The 17,886-nt window shown below is 36.9% G+C and overlaps 10 protein-coding genes and 3 pseudogenes across 13 annotated transcripts, besides 1 other annotated feature; 8 read left to right on the top strand and 5 right to left on the bottom strand.

Annotated features, from left to right (window-relative positions):
- Positions 1–260: 260 nt before the first annotated feature.
- Positions 261–982, bottom strand: TVAGG3_0073040 (uncharacterized protein; the record flags this gene model as incomplete). The annotated part of the gene is made up of 1 exon (XM_001290744.2): positions 261–980. A coding segment is annotated over one exon (720 nt), but the record flags the coding sequence as incomplete, so codon positions are not given.
- Positions 983–2,876: 1,894 nt separating this feature from the next.
- On the top strand, positions 2,877–4,033 carry TVAGG3_0073030 (protein of unknown function, DUF4106 family; the record flags this gene model as incomplete). Its single annotated transcript, XM_051221798.1, has 1 exon — positions 2,878–4,033. A coding segment is annotated over one exon (1,156 nt), but the record flags the coding sequence as incomplete, so codon positions are not given.
- A 579-nt stretch (positions 4,034–4,612) lies between these two features.
- TVAGG3_0073020 (protein of unknown function, DUF4106 family) lies at positions 4,613–4,822 on the top strand (the record flags this gene model as incomplete). Its single annotated transcript, XM_051221797.1, has 1 exon — positions 4,613–4,822. One exon carries the CDS (start codon positions 4,613–4,615, stop codon positions 4,820–4,822), a length of 210 nt encoding a protein of 69 aa, XP_051106783.1.
- Positions 4,823–4,884: 62 nt separating this feature from the next.
- Positions 4,885–12,489: a mobile genetic element.
- Positions 9,743–10,162, top strand: TVAGG3_0073010 (annotated as a pseudogene). The gene has a single exon. A coding segment is annotated over exon 1 (420 nt).
- TVAGG3_0073000 (uncharacterized protein) lies at positions 10,179–10,472 on the bottom strand (the record flags this gene model as incomplete). Its single annotated transcript, XM_051221796.1, has 1 exon — positions 10,179–10,472. A coding segment is annotated over one exon (294 nt), but the record flags the coding sequence as incomplete, so codon positions are not given.
- Positions 11,785–12,412, bottom strand: TVAGG3_0072990 (KilA, N-terminal/APSES-type HTH, DNA-binding family; the record flags this gene model as incomplete). Its single annotated transcript, XM_051221795.1, has 1 exon — positions 11,785–12,412. A coding segment is annotated over one exon (628 nt), but the record flags the coding sequence as incomplete, so codon positions are not given.
- Positions 12,490–13,082: 593 nt separating the features above from the next.
- On the top strand, positions 13,083–13,283 carry TVAGG3_0072970 (uncharacterized protein; the record flags this gene model as incomplete). Its single annotated transcript, XM_051221794.1, has 1 exon — positions 13,083–13,283. One exon carries the CDS (start codon positions 13,083–13,085, stop codon positions 13,281–13,283), a length of 201 nt encoding a protein of 66 aa, XP_051106780.1.
- Positions 13,284–13,311: 28 nt separating this feature from the next.
- Positions 13,312–13,875, bottom strand: TVAGG3_0072960 (uncharacterized protein; the record flags this gene model as incomplete). Its single annotated transcript, XM_051221793.1, has 1 exon — positions 13,312–13,875. The coding sequence occupies one exon, from the start codon at positions 13,873–13,875 to the stop codon at positions 13,312–13,314; it is 564 nt and encodes a 187-aa protein (XP_051106779.1).
- A 270-nt stretch (positions 13,876–14,145) lies between these two features.
- TVAGG3_0072950 (uncharacterized protein) lies at positions 14,146–14,437 on the top strand (the record flags this gene model as incomplete). The annotated part of the gene is made up of 1 exon (XM_051221792.1): positions 14,146–14,437. A coding segment is annotated over one exon (292 nt), but the record flags the coding sequence as incomplete, so codon positions are not given.
- Positions 14,438–14,566: 129 nt separating this feature from the next.
- On the top strand, positions 14,567–14,880 carry TVAGG3_0072940 (annotated as a pseudogene). Its single transcript has one exon. A coding segment is annotated over exon 1 (314 nt).
- A 305-nt stretch (positions 14,881–15,185) lies between these two features.
- TVAGG3_0072930 lies at positions 15,186–15,881 on the top strand (annotated as a pseudogene). Its single transcript has one exon. A coding segment is annotated over exon 1 (696 nt).
- A 348-nt stretch (positions 15,882–16,229) lies between these two features.
- TVAGG3_0072920 (uncharacterized protein) lies at positions 16,230–16,475 on the top strand (the record flags this gene model as incomplete). Its single annotated transcript, XM_051221791.1, has 1 exon — positions 16,230–16,475. One exon carries the CDS (start codon positions 16,230–16,232, stop codon positions 16,473–16,475), a length of 246 nt encoding a protein of 81 aa, XP_051106777.1.
- Positions 16,476–16,905: 430 nt separating this feature from the next.
- Positions 16,906–17,088, bottom strand: TVAGG3_0072910 (DNA/RNA polymerases family; the record flags this gene model as incomplete). Its single annotated transcript, XM_051221790.1, has 1 exon — positions 16,906–17,088. A coding segment is annotated over one exon (183 nt), but the record flags the coding sequence as incomplete, so codon positions are not given.
- Between the last annotated feature and the right edge of the window lie 798 nt (positions 17,089–17,886).

Below are 17,886 nucleotides of genomic sequence, written 5' to 3'. Positions count from 1 at the left end.
AGGCTATGAGGCACTAATATATAATCAGTGCCTCATAGCCTTTAGTTTGTTATTAAAAACGAGAAAACTTGTTCGAAATGATAAACAATTGCGAACAAGTTTTCTCACTTCAGCGAGGGAATTGTTCCTTATGATGCATACATTATAAATATATACATCAAAAAAAAAAAAAAAAAAAAGGGAGTGGGGCTTCCAGGGGCTGCGCCCCTTCTAGCCCCGAAGATGTTTAGTATAAATGAAGTTTTTATTCGGAAAAATTGTTAGTCTTCTGGTGTGAATTCGGAGGACTCTTCTTGGATAGAGTTTTGTATTTCCTCCTCCTCTTCTTCTTCCTCCATTGCTTCTGGGAAGAAGCCTTCTTCTGGGTCGAAAACATTATATAATGTGTAATTGAATGACACATTATATCTTTCTTTGAGTTCGCTCCTGACAAAGAACTTAGTTCCAGGAATACAGAAGACTTCTGTGCGTTGGAAAAGCTGATGTCCTGGAACGAATTTGGCAATTAGAGACTTCTTTTTTCCGAATTGTTCAGGAGTTTCCATGACGACAGTAACAACATCTCCATCTGCGAGGTCTTGTTGTTGTTCGGAAAGGTAAAGAGCAATGATATGAATGGTTGCTGCGTTGAATTCGAGAAAGTCGAATTCAAATTGTGTTGTCGTATAACATTCAAACCATTTTGTACAGTTGTCTCCGAACTCGTCAACGTATTCATCTTCGTCATATCCGTAACTAAAGACTTGGAATTCAGCAATTCTCTTGTCGAATGACCGTTGCATGTAACGAGGAAGATTTTGACGAACTTGGTATAAAGTTCTCAACATTATAAGCTTAGTAAATGTTGGAAAATACTGAACTAAGACATCGCTAAGCTCAATTGGATTTGGAATTGTCTTAGTAAGTTCAATTGAACTAGCAATTGCTTTGTTCAGAACTTCACAGAACTGAGTATTGTATGTAGCGTCTGGTTGTGTGTTTTCTTCGGCGTCTTTGAGATATTTAGAGCAAATTTGTTGAAGAATTTCTCTTAATTCGCTGTTAGACTTTTTGGTGGTTATTCTAACCGCTTGTGCCGGTTCTTGGAGGTTGTGGGGCTTTGGCTTTGGTTAGCGGTTGAGAATTGTTAATGTTTGAATTGTGGTTAACAGCGTTGGCTTCCATTAGACAAAAATAAACTGTTTTTTCAAATAAGAGTTTGAGATGAACCGTTTTCGTCAACGGAGACTCCCTCTATTTTTTTATTTTATTTAATAGTTACCGTTGGCAAACCGTTCCATCTCAAATATTGAATGAACTATAAACGTTTTTGTTTTCTATATATACTTTTTTGTCCAACGGTAAAACTTTTTACACAACGGTTTTTGAGAGTCGTCGCTGTTGACTTTTTTTGTAGAGCACTCAAAATAGTATACTTTGTCCGGACAAGTAAGGGTCTATCGTCGCTACAGGAAAAGTTACAGGCGTTCAAGGAAGTATACTTTGAGAAGCCTTTTCTCCCTTATAGAATGAGATAGGACGGTTATTTTACAAAACTGACAACAGTTTGACCGAGTAGTTTTTTGTGCTGAACAAAAAGTGTCATATAAACATCTGTCAAAAACCGCTTTTTAACTTCACTTAAAATGCCACGTAAGCTACGTAAGAATATACGTAAGAGGAAGAGAGCATTGAAACATCCAATAGTAAAACTAACACCACAACAACAGTTGCAACAAACAAATTATGAATGACCCCACTATGTTGCAACAAATGTCAAGCAACCCTATGCTTTTAAACCGAGTTATTGGTGCACAGAGTGGAGGTTTAAGAGCGGCACTTTTAGCGAAAATGCAGGCTATGGTGGAGCTGCAGACGGAAACAGCTTTATAACCCTCAAAGTCAAATGAATTTGAGTTCACTCAAAAATCAAATAACAGATGTCAAAAAGTCAAACATAGACATACAGAAACAAATAAGTGAAAACGAAAAGAAACTAGAATATGACAGACACACAAAGAAACTCAATGAGTTAAACGTAGAGAAAAAGAAGAAAGAAGAACAACTGAAAGAACTAAGTACAGAGGAATATGCGAAAAAAGTGTCAGAAAAAGCAGCAGAAGTAGCAAAAATGGAACAAGATGTTATAAATTTGAAAAACCATACTACTCAATATAAAGTACTGAAAGATGAAGAAATAAAACAAAAAGCCATGAAGACATATATGGATAGCGATGAGTATAAAAAAGAAGTTGAAGCAAATGTAAAGGCAGAAAAACTTTTACAGTTGCAAAACCAAACCGTACAGTATGAAAACTTAGCACAAGAAAGTAAAAATAACGACGCAGCCATGCAAAAGGCAATGAAAAGCGCAGAATATAAAGCTAATAATGACTGGTTAGATGCCCAAGCCAACGCTAAAGCAGCCCAACTTATAGGGTCAATAAGGACAAAAATACAAGCGGATGAAGACAGTTCAAATGAAGCTTTAATGAATGCTGACTTTAAGAACGCCTTCGAAGCTCTTCATAGTAAGGTGAAACTAGTGAACGACTTCTCATCTGGAAAGAAACTGAAGTCTGAAGGTTTCGACAACGAGTTAAGAGAAGTAGCACAAAATATGACGAAAATAACAGATGCAGCAACGAGACAGGCAGTTCAAAGTGCCTATGACGCCGTTAGAGCAACTGTTGTGGAAGTCAAGAAAAAGAGTTACAACAGACCAAAACAGACCTAGTAAATGCTTTCTTAAAAACGAAAAGTCAGGTAGGACATTATGCTGCAGATGGAACATATGTGCCAGCTGGTGGAACTTATATACCACCAAACCCTCCAAGAGAAGCACCTGCACCAGGACTACCTAAAACATTTACATCGTCACATGGACACAGACACAGGCATGCACCAAAACCAACACAACAACCAACAGTTCAAAATCCAGCACCACAACAACAACCAAAACCAACAGTTCAAAATCCAACACAACAACAACAACCAACACAACAACCAACAGTTCAAAATCTAGCACCACAACAACCACAAACAGAGCAAGGACATAAAAGAAGTAGAGAACAAGGAAACCAAGAATTCTTAAAAATGCTTAAGGAAAATTATGGTTACCCAGATACTCTTGACTTTAGTGACAGATATAAAGAAGCTATTAGAAAGTTCAAGGAAGGAAATACTGACCCGAACCTATTTAGCTTTATGGTTCAGCACCAAATGGGATATAATTTCAAACCTGGAAAATACAAGCTCGCTAAGGGATATGATTTAATAGCATATCATCCAAATGACATGGATGAATTTACTCCAAGATATTTGGTGTCAGAGATAAATGATAATTCAACTATCTTCATGAAACGCGTAAAAAATAGAGACGGAACGAAAGAAGAAAGGGTTATGAATGCGGATGGCTTAAATAGGGAACTTGTTAAAAACGGTCTCGGAATATATGAAATGCCAGCAGATGAGGTACAAGAAACTCCACAGGAAGAAGTTCAGATACAACCAGACATGGAAGAAATAGTTCAGCAACAACAGCTAGAAGAGCCTGAAGGAAACGAACAAGTCCCTCCTTTGGAAACTAACTTCACAGAACTAGATGAAGATTTGGAACAGCCGAAAAATCTTGACCCTCAACAAGAGTATGCGGAGAATATGGAATCTTTCCAAGAGTCTAAGAAAAATTCGGCTGACATAGTAGAAGAATATCGAAAAATGTTCGCCGACATACAAAAGACTCCAACATCAGATGAAAATATTCAGCATAGAATGGAAGAACTGAAAGATAATGTACACAAATACAACAATCCTTTTTACTTACGAGCATATAACGTTCAATCTTTGGATGAACTCGGTGAAAATAAAAGGTTAAATTTCAACAAAACATATAGAAATGAAACATTGTTTAAAGTTCATTCAGAACCTAGCCAATATGGAAACAAACCTACTTTTGTTTCTGCAGACGATGGAACTACAATGAGATGGGGTCATAAAGCTAATCCGGATAGGTGGTTCATAAACTTACAACCACAATTCCAAGAAGTTGTAGACGCAATGGAAGTGAATGGTGAACCAGATGTAGCTGGTATTTTCAGCGCGGCTTTAATGCCATTGAAAGATATGAAAGATGCAGATATTTTGGACCAGTATGAAATGAACATGGCTGATGGAAATATAACACCTGACGTTCTAGAACATTTATCTCAAAGAACTACACAGAACCATAGAGATGGTATATTTGGTGAAGAGTTTAGAAAGAAAGTTAGGGAGAGAGAAGGAAGAGAACCTATTGTACATGACCTTGCAAACGAAAGTTTACAAAATGTCATAAAAACTTACTTTGCAGACAATGAACGAGAAGGGATGAATATTTAAGAAAACTCAAATGGACAGTACCAAATGAAATGTTAGTATTGAAAAACATGTTCCTTGACAAAATAAAACCAACTACAGAAATAAATGACGCAAGACTGAACATTGGGTAAAAGCTTTCCCATTCACAAAAGATATTGTTGGTAACATGGAAAGAAAACCAGAATGGCTACAAAAACATATATTTGGAAACGAGCTTATTCCATATGGACAAGCTCTGTTTGAAGAGCTTGAACCGGAAACTCAGGAAAGAGTCATGCAAACAATACGCGAAGACTCAAATACAAACTATGACAAAATCTTTCTAGGATATAGGTTACCTGAGTTGGGCGACCAGAGCCCAAAGGCAAAAAGGACATGGGAAATTTACAACATACTAGGTGAACATGAGGCAAAGATGCAACAACTTGAAGCAGAGGGCAAGTTACCAAAAGCGACACCAAAGAAGAAGAGTAGAACAAAGTAAAGCTTGGTCCGAGTGGGTTCTATTATGATATATAAATCCAACTATTCTATATTTTTACCCATATGAAATGTACGCCGCTCAGAATATAACGCCAACAGTTTTGGATGCCATGAACGGAAATGTTTCCGAATGGTATAACGAATGCGACAATGCCATTAGAAGGTCAGAAATAGTTCCTGGAACTTACGAATATACAACTGCTGTTTCTTATGGAAACGTAGGTGAGTTTGGAGAAGGTTCTTCACAACAGTAGATATTGCTTGCGACAGGTTTCATATTATTTCTATTGACAACTCATTCTTATACGTGGAACAAGACATTGAAATAAAACCTTCTGCCAAGTTGTCTGACAGAAAGGTTGCAATGGAATTTTCTATGTCGGATACCAATATGCTCCAGAAGTTTTCATGGGATATAAGATATATTCTAACTCTGACTTAGTTCAAACAGTAACATGGGCAAACTATGAATGGTTCGCTTTGAGAAACTCAGTACAACCACAAGCTAGAGAACAAACAGACCAGTATGCAAATATTGAGAAATAAGAAGACTTGACCCTAACGTTCCAGGAGTTTATGTTAACCTTTCTGGTTCAGATGGAACTGCTGCCACTAAGTAAAACTGAAACTTAGAGTTCCTTTGTCATCTTTCCTCATCTTCAGGTTTTTAAGATACTTGCCAAACTGGCAGGAAAAATTTCTATCGAACTTACTCCAAGCAAAAATAACTTAGTCATTGCACAACACAAGACCATTCAGCATTACTGTAGCTGGAACTGGTGGAGCCAAGTTCTGTGACTTTTGCAAAGACAAAGTTGACTTAGACTTTGGTTTCTCAAACTTCAACAATGAAGTAAACTATTATTTCAATGCTGCTGGAACTGCTTGGGACCCAGTTAAGTTCACATGCGAAAAGTTTGAATGCAAGAGAATAGAAAGCAGACTTGCAGTCTATATGTTGGACCCAGATATTTCAAATGCTTTAGCTGCCAAATATATTGCAGTTCCACTTATGTTCCCTATACACCAAATATCTGTCAAAGACTTTGCAGGTGAAGTTGGAAACCAAAGTGCTGACCCAGGTGCAAGAACAGATATTGCTTTAACAACTGCAATGAAACATGCAGATACTATGTTTGTACTGTTCAGACGAACTATAAATGACTATTCTTGTTTCTACAACCCCGGTATTAAAATCATATAAACATAGATGGCAAATATTATCCAAGAGAAGAATATTCTACAGTTGAGGATATGAGGTCATATACAAACTTGACATTAGATGCTATGAACTTTAACAACAACTTCACAACACCATAAACCCTGAAATGCAAAGTTCTATTATGCCATATGTGAAAGTATGGACTCATACAGGAGGTCAAAAAACTCATATACAAATGGAGACCGTTCAAACTTTTGGCTTGGCATTCCATTTGCTGACTCAGAAGACTTTATGGGTGGTATTTCAACTGTTGGTACTGTCAAATACAATATACTGGTGACAGAGACGGTCCAGATGAACTGAGAGCAAAGAAGTTTACAAAACCAATAGCACTTTTCACGGAAGATGCTCTTTTGAAGATTCGTTCGATGAAACCTGCTGGGGCTCCTCAGATTGCATAACGACAGCTTCCATCGAGCAGATTTTGCAGCAGGTCAGTAAGTTGTTCTTGAACTGACTTCTCTCCGTCAAATATTGACAGTACGCCAGTTTTGACATAATATTGTAAGATAAACTTTCCTTTAGAAATATCTGTAAGTTTTGAAGTTATATTTTTGTCTGCTTCAAGAACTTTCACCATTTCAGTTATACCAACTTTCTTTGCTTTATGAAAATATTTGGTTCAGCAAAGACTGCTATTCTATAACATTTACCATTGTGTTGTATAAGAACTATTCTGTCAATGTATTTGTATTGTTTGTGTGTGTAAACTTTGTTCTGCTTCAATTCGAAGAGATACTCGAATACGTCCATCTTTTTATTCTAAGTAAAATGTCATTTCCGAAAAATAGAAGCGTGAGTGTTTCAAAGGTTTAATGGCGGTGGCAGATGTGAAGTTAAATTCACCAACTCAAACAAACAGTCAAAGTGTTGTTGTCAATGTCAAAGACAGAGATGTTGAAGTGGGGAAACCATACGAGACGAAGATGGTATAACAATTGTTCCTGTAAAAGAACAACCAACATATCCTGAAGTTAGCAGAGACTTAAGTTCTGTTGCAGATATTCGAAACGACTACCAACAACTGAAAGACAAACTTCAAACTCAGGAGAAGATTTGTCAAGCTTTAGGTATAATGTTAAACTTGGTCGAACACAACCCTGTAAAAGTGAACTCATATGTCATTGCACCTCATGAAGTCTTGAAAGAACTATTGAAACTTTTGACAGAGGCAGACGATATAAACATCAAAGAAATAGAACCCGACATTAGTTGCTGTGGTGTTTCATATAATGTCATTGACAAGATATACGTTATGAAAGGAGGTGAAACGTTGAACTTAAAGTATAGTTTCCCAGACGTTATAAAAATATTTGACGACCACAACATTTCATTAAAATTTATTTGCTAAGTAAAAATGTCAAAACTTCTTGAAAGATGTTTGAAGAAAAATAATATAGACTTTATTTCATATAAAGGACTTTACACACTTTTGAACGATATGAAAGACCCTGTTTTGTTTGTTCGTGTAGACAAAGGAAAGTTCTATGTCTTTACAAAATATTTGAACTTCTTAGACAGAGAACTTCAAGAAACCGTCATGTGAAAGTTTAGATGAAGTTCTTCTCCACTTTCAGAAAAACTTTTAAATATATATAAATGGCAGAAGATATAATGGTTTATACTATTACGACTAAAAACCCTGAGTCATATAATTCTATAACAACAAACTTACAAAGTCCTCAAGGACGCGTATTGTAAACTAACCTTTAAACACAATGACGACTAAAGCCTGTTTTGCTCTTTTGACACCAGAAGACTTTATTGTTGTGAATGGTAAAAAATACTCCTTTGAAGATACTTACTCAGATATACCACCAACAGGTTTTGTTGACTTATTTAATACTTTAAGACGGGTGTAACATGTGCTGCAACTAGAGCAGGTTTCATTATGTTTGGATGTCCGACTGAGTTTACTATAAACGATATGAGCTATAATACAAAACTTATTCTGGTTTTTACTACCAACAGTTTCCTATAACAGGAAAAGGTGTCATACAAGGAATGTCTATTCCATTGACATTAAGCACACCAATCTTATATATTGTTTCAAACTTAGGTTCAAAGTGTTATTCGAATGTCGACAGAAACTACTATGACCAAAAGATACTTATGCGTATAAACAATACTTTCTCTGCTGGTTTGCCTATTGTTCATTCGAATGCAGAATTTTCAACCTTAGTGAACTCAAACACTTTGGCAAGTATAACGTTGACATTAGTTGACGCAAAACTTTGTTCCTGTAAAACTTTTATGTCCTATGTATTTGTCAATGACGGCAGAAAGTTTCGAATTGGAAGATGCAACTGGTGAAAGTATTGTATTACAAGAACAACTTCAACAACAAATAGCTCAAGAACAACAAATGCAAACAAATGCAACAACAAAGTCAAGAATAAAAAAAATATTTTTTTTATTTTTATAAAAATGTACAGAATAGATGTTTCAGATTTTTATGACTTCCAAGCATTCAGAAAATATGTGTCCATTTCGAGACTATAACAAAGCAGTCGAGAATTTGAAACGTTGAGTCATTTATGTTGACTCTGCCCCAGAATGTTATGTTCATGAAAGAATGGGATGTTGTCTTTAACAAACCAAGAGCAACAATAGTGTCTGAACAAGAATGTAGACAGAAACTTAAGAAAATAAAAGTTGTACAAGTTGGCATGAAGATGTTAGATGCTTGGGATATCTTATTGTCAAAGTTAGAAGATTTTTCAGTTCGAGGTATAAAGTTCTATACACCTTCTCCAAACTTCTATTCTATCTTCACTGGATATAAATATGAACAAGTAGAATGGAAAGAAAATATTATAGAAGCTTGGTTAGACCATGTCAAAGAAATTATATGCAATGGAAACGAAAGAGTCTATGAGTATATCTTATGTTGGTTTGCAAACATCTTACAACATCCAAGTGCTAAAAATGAAACTGCTCTCATTATAATTGGAAAACAAGGAACTGGTAAGAACGCATTCTTTACAGATATTTTGTGCAAACTGTTAGAGGGCTTATTCGAACCGAATATGACAAACTTAGAAAACATCTGCGTAAATTTAACTCTCAATAGAGAATATGAAACTTATAGTTTGCAATGAACTTCAAAGTATAGATACAACAAAAGTTTTGAACTCAGATGCTTTGAAGAGTCTTATATACAGACAAAGTTGGAGTTGTTGAAAGAAATATAAAGACCAAAGAGTTTGTGAAAATGTTGCAAACTTCATTATGGTTTCAAACAATGCTGTTCCGATGAAGTTAGAAAGTTCTGACAGAAGATATGTAGTTGTCAGAACGTCAGATTCTCATATGCAAGATACAGAATATTTTGACGACTTAGCAGAAACTTTGACATCTGACTTTTACAACCACTTGTTCTCATATTTTATGACATTAGATATTTCTAAGTTCAATCCAAGACAAATTCCACATACCGAAGAGAGACAAACATTGTTAGAAGCAAACAAGAGTGTATATGAACTGTTCATAGATGAAACTGACTTTGAGTGTTTAGATGAAAGGTCATTGTACGATTCGTATAAACAATATTGTCAAGAATATGGTTATATGACAGCGTCTAAACGAACATTCTTGGCAAATGTCAAAAGTCTTTAGACGTACAGAATGGTGTAATATACAAAGAAAATTTTTATGAGTAAATTTTTAAAAAAATATTTTTTTTATCCGATAGAAAAGATGGCAAAATTCATCTCAGTAAACAAGTACATGTCAGGACTTAAAGAAGAACTAGACCCATTCACATATTTGAATGTTTACTTCTACCATTTTGAAAAGTCTTCATTCAGCAAAGTTTGGAACATCGAACCAGTTAAGTTTGCTATTGTGACTAAAAATGGTGCGAAATTTGAAGACTTAGACATAGAAGGTTTGTTAGCAGTCAAAGAAAATTTTGACAGAAGGTTCTCAAACCTTAAAGAAGGCAAAGCATACAAACTTGTTATACCTTATGAACCAAAGAGAAGCAGACGACTATGAATATTATGAGTCTAAGATAGTTGAAGTTCAAGGTAAATTGGTAAAAAGATTTTAGAGTCTAAGCCAGTGTTTACTCCTAAAGAGGAAGAGAACATTGACATTGACCCAGAAATGTTCTAAAAATAAAATTTTATTTTTACATGTCAAATTTCTTTTTCTCTGGAACTGGTTCAGGTTCTTTCTTCTCTTCTACTTTCTTCTCTTCTTCTACTTTCTTTTCTTTCTTTTCTTTCTTTTCTCTCTTCTTCTTCTCTGGTGGAGTTATGTCAAATTTCTCCGAACCATATTTATGTAAAAGTTCTTTGTCCTTTAATAGCTCATCTATTCTGTTTTCTATTTCATCTTCAAGAACAGCGCATGTGTCTTCTTTGCATTCTAAGAACTTTTGTTGGACTTCATCTTTCCAATCGGCGTCATCTCTGTCAACAAGTCTGTCATTGACAAATTTTAAGACTGCTCTTTGTAATGTTTTATGGTTCTTGTCATATTCCCAGAAACAGAACTTTAGAACAAATTCACCTTTCTTGTTTACACTATGTAAGATTTTATGGTCGACAGATGTTTTGCTGTCGAAAAGCTTGTCTCGAATATAGATAGCGAAATCGCTAGACATTTTCTAAAAGATAAAAATTTTAATTTTTCTAAAATATGTTAGAAAAAAAGTTTGCTGACATTGACAAAAAATTTGAGAATGTTTTTAAACAAGAACAAGAGGAAGTTAGAAAATGCTCAGATAAAGCCTATACATGACAAGTTCTTATTTGCTCAGAATGGTATATAACAGGTCTAATTGCACCACCTGGGTCGGGTAAGACTTTCACTTATCTTAAAATGGCTGCACAACAACAAGAACTAGATGAGAAGAAGAACCCATTCTATGAGTTAGTTGTTATTTGTTCGACTTCTGGTCAATTTGACCAAACCGTCAATTCGTTCAAAGATATTATAAAGAAGTCTAAGTTAGTATGTATATAAAGGATACTGAGTTTGTTAGATTGGATAAAGAAGTACCAAAAGAAGAGTTTTGAAGTACAATGCTATAAATGAGTATATAAATTCGAAGTTTAAAGACCCAAATGAGGAAATGCAGAGAATATTAGAGAAGAAACACTTCAGAAACAAACAGAAAGAGATAGAATACATTTCGAAGAAATTGCAATCTTACGATTGGAAGACTACCCTCATAGATGTCTTCTTATCTTAGATGATTTGCTTCTCATCCTTTGTTAAAGAATAGAGAACAAGACATGTGTCGAATTCTTAAGAAGCTCAGACACTTTAACATCTCAGTTGTCATTTGTGTACAGCAGCAAAGAGTTTAAGTAAGGATGTTAAAAGAATACTTACTGACATTATACTTTTCCCGGATTGTCCGAAGACGATTTCATGGAAACTTATGAAAGAGTCCATGGCAGGTAAGTTTGACAGACATGAACTATGGAGAAGTACAAAGTCATACAAGACCCTCATACTTCTTTCAGAATTCATATCTACGCAAACAAAGTTCAAATTGTAAAAAGTCAAGCGTAAAAATAAAGAGTTCATTTACTCTACTTGTTTGAAGTTGTCAAAATACTCTGTTATTTTTTCCTTTAACAATGGCAAATCTTCTTTGAAGGTAAGAATTGTACAACCTTTAATATCATAGTGTGTTTGAGGTAACGTATCTTGAACTATTTGTTTCACATCTTCATTTGGGGTCATTGAAATCGGTAAGTTTTCGCGATAGAACCAATTTCTGTCAGATTTGTAAATCTTAGCAAGGTCGTAAAAGCTTTTGTTGTTTCTTCTGACTAAATGCAACATAACCATATCTTTATCTTCCTCATTTTCCATCTCTTCAGTATAAATCATATACTTATAGTTCTTTTCCTTTCCTTTTGGTACCGAACGTGGTATTCTTTTCTGAATGCTTTTGTCTTTTGCTTCAATGACTTCATCTTTTGCATGAAGTTTCTTTTCCATCTCTTCACGTTCTTGTCTGTGAAGTTCGTCAAGAAGTCTGTAAATATACCAAGCATAACGAGGTGAAGCCCACATTGCTACGGCATTTACAAGAAGTCTATGTACATAATATCCTCTTAAATTTATTGGCAAATTTTTACGATTTTCATGTGTTTTATGCAAGGCCGAGAATTCTCGGTCTAGAGAAATTTCACTCAAAAGTTCTTGTGTGCTTTGGTTTCTGAACCAGTCGTCTGCGTGTTTAGTATCTGGAGCAAAACATGCAGTCAAAATACTTTGCATTTGGTACATATCGTCTTTGACCGAACGAATTAGACGCAATTGTTTGTTAAACTGTATGTACTCGTATTCTTCATTTATAGCTTCATGGACTATAACTGTTGTTGTGTTCTCTGTTGTTGACATATCTGTCTTTATATTCCGGATAAAAAAATAAAAAAAAATAAAAATAACTTTATTTTTTATTTCGGGAAAATTCATGAAAATTCAAGAGGGTAGAAATGAGGGTAGAAATGAGGTTAGATCTCACCACTTCACCTAAACATTATTTTTACTGAATTCAGCAACAAAATTCAAATTGTAAAAAGTCAAGCTTGAAAAATCTAAGTGTTTAGTCTTAGTAAGATGGTAGCTTCTTAAAGCAAATACCATTGCTGAGTTTTATGTACGTGAAGAGAAGTACAATGAATTCAATTACGAGTACAATTGCAATGACAACTAAGGCAACTATTTTTGTCTTTTGCCAGCAAGGGTACTTCTTCTCTTCCAATGGTTCGGCAGAACTATACTCACTCATGAGAAATGCCAAAACGGTTTAATAGAAAAAGTGTCATTTTTTCATGTCCGAAGACTCGAAGGTGCAAACACTTCCAAAATACCGACGAACTCAGAAGAGCAGCATGGCAGTATCTTCTTGACAACTTCTTTGAGTTCTCCAGGTACACCTTGGAAAATGCTGAAGAACTCCGACACAGAGAATTTGGAGAAATTGCACTCCAATACTACCTTGACAAACAAAGGGTAAACAAAGGGTAAATTAAGACTAAAAACTTAACGTTTAAAAAGTGACATTTTTATGAGCTCCGAGTCACCGAGAAAACTTGGTCAGATGTTAGCAGCTTACTTCCCTGAGGAGGATGGAAGCGTTACATACGTAAGGTTCAAAAACAACGAACCTGGAATTGCGTACCAAATTCGCAATTACATGACCATGGAAGAGTACGAAAGGTTCCTACAAGAGAAACCAGCTCTAAACAACTCAGAAAAGAAAGAGTAAAAAGTTTAATTCGTAATTGTTTATTTTTTTACTTGTAAGGGCAAGCTGCAAGTATGAAGTCGACTATCTCAGTCTTTGTTTTGACGAGCTGGACGGCTCTTGCGAGTACGTCTGTTTTGCGGTCTCCAGCTGGTGTCTGACCTTCGTAATTGCGCATGTTCTTGAGAGCTCCAACTGTAAATGGTTGTAGGATGAAGAGTCTCTCAGACTGCTTGAGGTAGTCTTCACGGTCACGAACCGAATCTGTGGTACGAGTCGAATCGGTCGATTTGAGGGAAGAGAGTGAGAGCCTGTCTTCTTCCATTGGGGTAGTAGCATACTCTTTGCGTAAACGGTTCAGACCTTCTTCGAACTCTTGGTCTCTCTTGGATTGAGATTGGAATTGTGGGGCAGGGTTTTGCATAAACATCCAAGGGTTGGGGAAGTAAGGCATAGGCTGAGGAGGGTAGTTCGGGAAGCCTTGTGGTGGGTAGTAACCTTGAGGTGGAAATTGGTAGTAAATCGGAGGTACTTGCTGGAACTGAGGTGCAGGGGCTGGTGCTTTAGGTTCCTCTGGTTTGGGAATGGACTCGGTTGGTGGGACGTCGGACATTCGTTTGTGTCCTGTGGGATGGAAAATATTTTTCTGTCGGAAGAAAAAACTTTTTCTGTCGGAAGAAAAAAACTTTTTCTGTCGGAAGGAAAAACTTTTTCTGTCGGAAGGAAAAACTTTTTCTGAAGTTCGACCAAAAAGTTCTCAATTTTCGAAAATTTGAATGGTTTACGGACGGACAACTGGAAGAGTTCTTCCTGTCGTCGGGAAAATTTTTTCCCTTTGTCCGGAAAATTTTTTCCAGTTGTCGGGAAAATATTTTCCTGTCGGATGGAAGGACTCGGAATACCAGAAGGATTTGACGAGGCAATTTACCTTATAGAGATAAATGAAGTTGTTAAGCAGTACTTGCGCAGGGTAATGAAGCCCAAGGTCAAGTTCACCGCTATTTCTGGAAGGGCTGCCTTGAATCTCGAGACTTCGACTGGAATTCCAATTCAAATACCAGAAAAAACTCCTTTCGACGACATAAAGGACGCCAAAAGAGAAACTCTTGTTAAGTTCCTAAACAAACGTCCTTGGATAAAAATACCAAACAAGGAGAACCCCCTACCCCATATGAAATTGGCAATTCAGTTCTTCTCCTTCACTTCTCGGGTCAGCGTTCTAACATAACCTGTGAAGGCGACATCCAACCAGTTCAGTCAACCTTAACGTTTTGAGTAAAAACATTTTTTTTTCATTTTTTTGAATGAAGCAAGTTAAATTCGTCCCACACCAATCTCAATGGACCGATGAAGAGTTTCAAGCCATGGTTGAAGGCGTTGAGAACGACATAGACGGCGAACTTGAAGGAGCTCAAACCACAATTGCAACCAAAATTGCAGGAGTCAAGGAACAGATAGCTCCACTTAAAGCTACCAAAGCTACTCTTGACCTCATGGATAGTTACCGTTTAGATGTCAAGAGTGGAATAAGAACAATTAAAATTAAAACTTCTAAAACTACGAAGCTATACTCCAAAAGTTAGCAGAAATGAGAAGACTTTACCAGAGCTACTTACATGTAAGGGATTACCTTCAAGCAGTCCGACCAAAGATGAATTTGTTGACATTGTTCCCAATTTTGTCCGAAAGTCAGCTCAGATGTTTCGAACTGCTCCCAACATATCCGGAATATGAACGTTTGCCTGAACTCTTCCGCAATCTCAAAAAACGTTTTTTGGTTCTCATGTTCCAAACTTTTATCGGAAGAGACAACAAACGTTCAGAAGAAGAACAAAGATATTATTTTAAACTTGTTGTATGACATAACTGTCATAACAAGCTTTTTGAAGTAAAACCGTCATTCTCAAACCACTTCATTTTTCGATGTCAGAACAAGCACCGAAGCCGAACACAATGGCAGATGTCCTTTCAAGGTTGCCAGACAAGCGCCCAATTCAAATTCAAATTGCCCAATTGAAAGCTCATCTGACAAACACCATTAAGACTCTCCAAAGTAGTCTTATGACAGAGATGACCAATCTCAAAGCCGATGTCCTCATGAACCAAGCTTCCAATGAGAAATGCCTGAACGATTTCACGGAAACCTTGCGCAATTACGAGAGAGAAACCGAGACCTTGCCAGACTCATCTACCGTTTCTTCGAAGAGATAGACGCCATCTGGAAGGTACTCGGAAAGACAGAACATGCAACACCGTACTTCGTGAGTACCAAATTGAAGAAGGAATTGTCGAGGAAGAAGAGGAAGAAGAGGAAGAAGAGAAGAACACGAAGAAGTTCCTGAAGCCGCTACATGGGCAACCCTTGTTGCCGATGACGGTTACGAAATTTCCCAACCCTACCCATACCAAATCCGCAACAAGGCGACAGGCAAGGTTTCTTACCCCAGTCCTCAACAACTTGGGACACTTGAACCTTAAACCCTTCGGAATCGCGGTTCAATCTCCATGGGCAAGCTTGTCGCAATTCAATGGGTTCCAAATCCAGGCAAGAAGACGAAGGTCAGACACATTGACGGTGACAAGCTCAACAACCGTAAGGAGAACCTCGAGTGGTTCTAGAGTAAAAAAATTTTATTTTAGGGGGAAACCCCAAGTAAATTTAGGTGTTTATTTGGATAAGTATGTTAAATTAAGGGTAATTTGCAAAATTAGTTCCTACCTTTGAATTGGGCTCTTTCGTTATCCCAGTTGCGTAGGAGGTCGTCCCAGAGGAGTTGGTAGAATTGCCAATCCAAGGACGATTTGTCCTCCCAGGCATTGAGGATGTACTGCTCGTAGAGTTTTCATGACCTCTGCCTTGCACCAGACACCCTCTCCCTTGGAACGTAAGGCTTCTTCGAAGTGCTCGAATGCGATTGGCTGCGTGACCATATTAATGCCAAATGACACTTTTTGTCCGTTTGGTCAATGTTTGTGTCTCGTGCCATAGTCGATGAAAATACAGACAAACAGGTTATATATGAGTTTGAGACCAAGAATGGTGTAACTCGACCTGTCCGATTCAAAGACTCCGAGGGCGACCATGAAATTAAACGGAAATTAGCTAGGAAGGAATATAAAATGGACTGGTTGCCACCACCTCCACCTCCACCACCTTTACCTGTTCCTCAAGTAAATAAGCCTTTCCCGTTCCCAAGAATTCCCACATTTTAATTCAAATTCGAATAAAAATTTTTTATTTCATGCAATGTTTTATTTCTGTGCCGTCTTCAAGTATGCCCCAGTACTTACGCTTGGAGAGGACATGAACTTCGGTGAAAATTTTGTCCAATTTGAATTGACCCATCTTTTCACCGACTAAACCCATTTCAATGAGTTTGTTGTACCCTTCTTCGTTCGTCATGAGTGCGTCAATGTTCTCATAGTAAACCTTCACTTTGGATTTGACTTCGGAGAAGAATTTGTTGTAGTTGTCAAGGACTGCCTTTGCGAACTGAGGGTAAGACCAATGTTCGACAATAGGTTTTAATGTGGTTACTAAGCCACTTTGACCTTGAGTGAATTCGTACTTCAAAACAAAAGGAGAAAACCTTTCAACAAAGTTGTCGACCTTCTCATAATGTTTACTCTTCATCTCTTGAGGTTTCTTAATGGAATATCCCCATGTCGAATTCATAAGCAATTTGAGTGTCATTGCAAGTTTGGGGTTTGAAGCTTTCCTAATATCATACAGTTGTTGTATGACTTTTCCAACTGTATAGTTCCTTCCCGGGAACTCACCATCTTCGTTTGGAATTCCAGTCGGAATATATTGGACAAACCTCATGTATGCAGCGTTAAGGTCGACATAGTATATCTTTTCATCTGAGTCGAACTTGTCGCAACCAATTGGTCCAGTTTGTGGAAATTCAAGTGAGTCTCTTATCTTCTGAGAAACTTCTCCTGTTATCTCATAAACATCGTCGAAGCAACCTGTTTCATATAAAACCTTCTGACCTAACTCAGATGCTCTCCAATACAATTTGACGTCAATTGGATGTCTCAATGGAAGTTTGTTTATAGCATCTTGAAGTTCTTGCAACCTCATTGGAAGTTCTTCTGGTTCAGGTTGGTATCCGAACAATCCAACTCCTTGTGGAATTGTGTACTTCTTTTGTACTAGAACTTTGTCTGGAACAACTTTTGGTCTTGCTAACAGTGAAAAGTTTGTTTCGTCTTTTGGTACAAAAGTTTCTGTCAGCTTGTCATCTGGAATTGGTTCCAACAAACCTTTCTCGAAAAGAATGTTTACAGCTCTGACAATGTTGCACTTGCCTTTTCCGAACAATGGGTTTGTAAGACTTTCGTTCAACATGAAGTGGTTGTGGACAATTGCAATCTTCAACCATGGTAAATTGAACTCAACAACATAGTCGTCATGTGAAGAACCTTTAGCTGTAGGTATGTTGACTCGGATATTGACATTTGCCAACGGTGCAATTTTTGCCAATTGACCTCTGAGAATGTACCTTGTCTTCACACATGACTCAAGATACTTCATCTTCTCATCTGTAACAAGACCAGAGTTCCTGAGACATGTAAGAATGCAAGGTTCATTGACAATTGTTTCAATTGAATTGTAAAT

Source organism: Trichomonas vaginalis, chromosome IV (genome assembly GCF_026262505.1).
Source record: "Trichomonas vaginalis G3 chromosome IV, whole genome shotgun sequence".
Classification (NCBI taxonomy): domain Eukaryota; phylum Parabasalia; order Trichomonadida; family Trichomonadidae; genus Trichomonas; species Trichomonas vaginalis.
The sequence above is the reverse complement of the archived record's forward strand: the minus strand, read 5'-3'. Positions and strand labels throughout refer to the sequence as shown.